Source organism: Macrotis lagotis, chromosome X (genome assembly GCF_037893015.1).
Source record: "Macrotis lagotis isolate mMagLag1 chromosome X, bilby.v1.9.chrom.fasta, whole genome shotgun sequence".
NCBI lineage: Eukaryota > Metazoa > Chordata > Mammalia > Peramelemorphia > Peramelidae > Macrotis > Macrotis lagotis.
The window spans coordinates 72,943,003-72,949,002 of NC_133666.1; the positions used below are offsets into that span (position 1 = coordinate 72,943,003).

General features: G+C 48.0%; 1 protein-coding gene across 2 annotated transcripts in view; it reads left to right on the forward strand.

The window, feature by feature from the left end:
• Positions 1-6,000, forward strand: part of DCX (doublecortin) — a 42,881-nt gene that overhangs the window by 36,749 nt on the left and 132 nt on the right. For both annotated transcript variants that reach the window (XM_074202880.1, XM_074202881.1), the window contains exon 5: positions 2,521-2,615. In XM_074202880.1, the coding sequence (XP_074058981.1) occupies positions 2,521-2,615 (95 nt within the window). The remainder of the gene's footprint in view (positions 1-2,520; positions 2,616-6,000) is intronic.

Consider the following 6,000-nt stretch of genomic DNA (forward strand, 5'->3'; position numbering starts at 1 on the left):
GTCCCAAGGAGGACAGGGGCAGATGGCATGGGCAGCTAAGAGGCCTGGACTTTCTACTTTTTGCTCATTCCCTTCTCCTCTCTTTTTAACTCTTCTCTTCCTGTCTGTCTTCTCCTCTCCTCTCCTTTTTTCTCTTCTTCTCCTTCCTCTTTTGTCTCTTTTCTCTCCTCTCCCCTCTCCTTCTTTCTCTCTTCTCTCTATCTCTTCTTTCCTTCCACTTCTCCCCTCTCCCCTCTCTTCTTTTTCTCCTCCTCTCTCTCCTCTTTTTCCTTCTCTTCCCTCCTTCTCTTCTCCCCTCTCTGCTCTGCTCTCTTCTTTTCTCTCCCTCTTGTCTCTCCCCTCTTCTCTCCTCCTCTCTCCCCTTTTCTTTTCTCTCCTTCTCTTCTCCCCTCTTTTTTCTTCTTCTCTCTAGGCCTCTTCTTTCTCCTTCCTTTCCCTTCCCTTCCCTCCCCTCCCTTCTCTCCTTCCTCCCCTGCCATTTGGAGGCATTTCTGCTGCTTCAAGCTGATGGGATCATTAGATTGAGAGCTGGAAGGACCCTTAGGGTTCATCAAGTCCAAGGCTCTCTTTCTCCAAGCCCAGAGAGGTGAAGTGACTTCTTCTGAGTCATAGGAATCAGACATAAATGGCTGCAGCAGAATTCATACTCAGAGCTTCGGTGGCACCTGGCATTGCCTCAAAGAGCTTCAAAGCCAGCACAAAATGGAAAATAAGACTGGATTTAAAATCTGGGTTTGAGCCCTAGCTTTGCTATTTACTAACAGTGCCACAAGAGCAAGTCCTTCCCCCTTTCTGGGACTCAGTTTCCTCATCTGTAAAATGAGCAAATTGCACCAGTTGCCCTCCAAGTTCCTGTCAGGCTCTAAATCTGTGGGTCCTGGGAGAACAGGTGAGGCAGTCAGGGATTTGAGAGGAGCCAAAAGCTCATTTACTGGTTTTATCCTCGCCTGGGACATTCATGTAGCAGCTGGAGCTTGAGCTGCATCTGAAAGGAAGAGAGGGGCTTGGGGAAGTGGAGGTAAGGAGGGAGGGCAGGCTAGGCCTAGGGGGAAGCCAGTACAAAGGCATGGAGATGGGAGATGGAGGGTCACATGTGAGGAACGGCCAGAAGGCCAGATATGGGGACAAAGAATGGAAAGTATTGTGTAAGCAAAAGGAAATGTAGGATGGAGGCAGGTTAGAATGTTGTAAATGCCATATATGTGATCCTAAAGGTAGCATTAGGGAGTCACTGGAGTTGACTACTATTGAGTAGGATAGTGACATGCTCAGGCAGGAGTTCTGGGAGAATCCCTTGGATGACAATGTAGACAATAGATGGAGGAGGGAGAGACTTGAGGGTGGGAGACAGCCTCAGTAATGGAGCTGAGAGCCAATGAAGGCTTGATCTAAGGTGGCAGCTGTGGGAGTGGAGAGAAGGGGCCTGACCGGAGAGATGTGGATGGAGAAATCAGCAACATAGCAACTGCTTGCATCTGTGGAGTAAGGGAGAGGGAAGAATCCAGGACAGGGACAAAGCTGGGAACCTCAGAGGCTGGGAGGATGGGGGGAACTTTGACAGGCCTGGCCCCCATCACTGTCCAACAGACAGGAGGATGGGGATGGTAGCCTCTAGCCTCGTCCTTCATAATTCTGGTCTTGTCTTCTCTCCTGCGCTAGGCCCCTCTCTTTCACAAGGTTATTGTGTCGCAATTTGAGAATTTACTCTGAAGTTAACTTCGTGTCATTATTAATGATCTCTTACATTTCCCTGCAAAATCCTTCGTCTGTTACAAGGTCCTTTTCATCCATTATCCCAGTTTCTGCTGACAACCACCAAGTGATGAGGCAGGGCAGGGCAGGGCAGGGCAGAGGGGGAGGCTTAGAGAGAGAGAGGCCTGGCCACACAGCAAGGCGCAAGGCTAAGTTGAGACCAGAAGGGAGCCCTCCTAACTGCCGGGCCCTAGATCCTTCCCTTAGTCATAGAAGCGGTTGCTGTCATTTTCCCAAACTGCCTCCAAAATGAGAGACCTCATTGTTTCAGGTCCAGTCAGTTGGTAACATGTTTGGGGCCTCCCAGGATGAACAATCTACCTTCCCCTGGCAGATCTGTTCTTCTCCTGAAAAAAGGGAGACCAAGAGGTCACTTCCTGCTATCCCCTTTTTCATGAGCTCAGGAGTCCTGACCCCCATCACTGCCCATCTGCCTTACATGATCTGGGGAGGAAATAAGTGGGGCTTGGTCACAAACCTGTGTTATAATGGGAAAGGGATGGGAGGGAGCAGGGGGCCTTGAGCTGATTATCACAGACGCTGCCTGATCCCTCATGGGACCCTGTCCACTCACTCTGTGGACAATGAGGCAGAGCCCCAATCCTACCTACTGGTGAAAGGCAGGGCTTGTGTGGGATTGACTTCTGGGACTTGTTATCCATGGCACAGGGAGGCTGGGGAGGGGGAGAATAGGGGGAAGCACAGAGAATCCTTGGTCCTTTGCAAGGCTACTGACTTTGTCCTGCTTTTTCTGTTCTCTTGGGACAGCCAACGGGACATCTAGCAGCCAGCTGTCCACTCCCAAGTCAAAACAGTCGCCAATCTCGACCCCCACCAGCCCTGGGAGCCTCCGGAAGCACAAGGTATTATGTCTCTTATACCTTACTAAACCCCCTTCTGTTTTATTTACCTGGCTAGGTGGGAATGCCGTTCCCATGCCATCTCAACGACACCAATGCCACATGGCCTCCTCATCTATTTCAGCAGCTTTGGGGCCCAGCCCAGGAACTCCAGCAGGTACCACAGCCACCCACTTGCTCTGATTGGTTCTTTGGGCCTCTGGCCACCAGTTGCTTTCCAATTATGAGCCAAAGGAAGGGAGCTGTTGGCCCCTGGCCCAGAGACCTGCTCTGGCCGGGGGTGGGTGGTCTCAGGCAAGTAGAAAACGAAGATGAAGAAACATGAATTGTCAACGACTATCAGGGGAAAAGTGTTCAAAAGCATGAATAAACCGAAAACACAAGCAGAAATACTCCTGAGGTATCATCATGTGATTCTCAAAGTCATAAAGAAGAAAATGGGCAAACTCATTGTCAAAGGGGCTGTGGGAAGGAAGGTGGGCAAATTGAGTCACTGCTGATGGACAACGATCAGGAATGATTATGTGAGGAAAAACAGTTATTCTTTGTAACTTTGACCTAGAGATTCGACTACTGGGACTATATCCCCCCAGAACTTATTGAAATCAGTGAAAGCCCCCTATGTTAAAAGAGATGTCTAGAAGCACAGTCTGTGGGAATAGAAAACTGGGAATAAAATCTATGCCCAATATCATTTGCTACTGGTTTAACAAATTGAGACAGATAAATGTAATAGAATTTTGCAACATCATAAGGCATGACGGATATGAAAGATTCAGAGAAATAAGGGAGGCTTTGTATGGAGTGATGTAGGGTAAAGAAGGGAAAGGTCAAAGAACAATATGTAAAATGAATAAAAGCAACTTTGTCTGCTGGACAAAGTTGCCATCAGATTAGCAGTGGGAATAGTACAAATCCTTCCTTGTTGGTAACAACTAGTAAACTCCCCAACTAGAAAGTAATAGCTGTTTCCAAACAAAAGACACCAATCAGCTTTAAAGAAATCAGTGTTTTTAAAAGAAGACAAAGCTCAACTTTGACTTCCCTGGACCAGGTGTGAAGGTGATATTTGCCCTGTCTTCCTCAACCTGGACCAGGCTTCAGGGCCCTCCCATTCCTGCTCCATCCAGGAGCAAGCCCATTCCCAATCCAGCTTCAAGAAATACTAGCTGGGAAACCAGTCACCCTAAAGGCACACATGATGACCTCAGTGACTTTGACACGTGTGGGGATTCCATAGAAGGCATCCCTTTATGGGTGAGATGGCTAGACATAGATGGCACAGATCAGATTTTCAGATAACATGAAGCTAGAAGTCCGCCGGTATGCTGGTCCCCGAGAAAGGATCCAAAAAGATATGGAAAGGCAAAAATAGTGAGGTAGATAAGTGGAAAGTACAACAAAAATCAGCTTCCTGAGTATAAGAAAGGAAAGCAATGACTAGACTAGGGGTCACCTGTGCTGCCTACACAGACTGCAGAGTGGGTATTTCTGGTGACCAATGATATTGCTGGCAAGAGTTCTTTGCTGATCTGTTTGGGGAAGCCATGACCCCCTTCGATTTCTGTGATATGTAATAATAGTCACCAGACCTTGGATAGAGCCTTTAAAATGCAAACTTTGGTTAGGTTGAGAGATATCATTTGGGGGCTTCCAGGTGAATTCCACCTATAAAGGCATCCCGCAGCATGTCTACAAAGGAATCTCAAACCACATGGTTAGAAATAATGGTGCCACTCTACAGCATGAGCAGAAAGGTCTTCATGCAGAAAACTGACGTTCAAAACTGATGCGATTGACTTCGAGTTAGATGCACGACAACCCCAGAAAGCAGGCTGTCATGTCTTTGGGCCTTTCTTCCTAACCCCAAACAGCCACTCTAAAGCCCTGGGCCTGCCCAGATTCCAGGGTTTGCCAGCACTTAAGGGTGGAGTCCTCTGGAAAGCTTGTCCTCTGGGGAGCGATCCATACTGGCAAAGCTGGTTATTAGAACTCTATCTAGCCATCTCCATATTAATAAACAGGTGAGGGGAAAATGGGTTTTCATGAGACACTTTGCTGCAAAAGCCTACCCTGAAAACCAATAGACCCTAAAACAATGGCACCCCAGAAAGAGGGAGACATTAACAGAAACTAAAAAGGAAGACCATTCCTACAATGGGACACAGATTTAGAGGGGTAGTTCTACACACAGCAGAGGGGTGCCAAGACCCAGGGGCATGTGCTGCTGACATATATCCTGGGCACCCTGCCTTCATAAGGAAGCTCTTTTTAAAGTGTAAAATATTTCCTCTAGGAACTTGACAGAATTATCATCCCCGTCATTTATTTTTATTACTTAAATGCGACCAAGGAAGGAAAATGGTCACCTCTCAGTCAGCAAGTCTCTTTATCAACATTCCTCCTATTACTAGAATGAGAAGGGCTCCTAGGAACCATCTCATTCCAACGCCTTTATGTCCCAAAGGAGGAAACTGAGGCCCAAGAAAGGCATGGGACTTTAGATCTCTTTCCACTGACCCCAAGTGAGCCAACCCATCTTGCATCGTCAGCACCCCTGAAGTTCCCATTTTCATCCTCGTTCTCCCCTGTAGCTACCTATCTAGGGCAGAAACCACTAAGGAAAGTCGTTATCTCATAGGTGAAGAAGCCATAGTGTGGAGAAGGGGCAAAAGCTAGTCATGAGAATGGGTGATGCTGCCAATCTGGGGGAAGGGCATTCCCCTGTTTGGGCATATTCTATTGTGCTGGGATGACTTGGGGCCTCTCTTGCTTGCAGAGGAAGGCAAACAAAATGGCAAAGGATGTGAAGATGTGGCCAAAGGAGGAAACAGATGTTTTGCTTGGGGAATAGAAGTTCTGAGTTGTACGTAATAGCTTTCTTCCAGTATACAAAGGTTGGCATGGGAAAGAGGACTCACACTTTCTCTGCTTGGCTGCAGAGGAATGAGCTTAATCTCCCAGTGGAGATGAGTTGCCCAGAAGAACATGCAAGCTTTGGTGTTGGGATCTGCCCCATCCCTGGGCAGTCTTCAAGCAGAGACTGGACACCGGCTCATCGCCTCAGCGCCTTCGTGCCCAAGTAGAGTTGGCTCTAGGTGTGCCTCTGAGGTCTCCTGCAGCTCTGAGATTCTATGATTCTGGTATAATGTGATCATAGAGTGTTAGTGCTGGGAGGAACTGGAGTGCCCCCTTACTTTATCGAAAGGAGATCTGAAGACCAAAGGATGATGGCTAGGGAGGGCCATAGAATCCCACTGTGTCAGAGCTAGAAGAAACCTTAGACATCATCTAATCCAGTTTCCCATTTTACAGCGGAGGCAACTGAGGCTGAGAGAAGGGAATGGGCTCCAAGGGCCCCTGGTGAGTTAAGTGGCCAAGCCAGCAC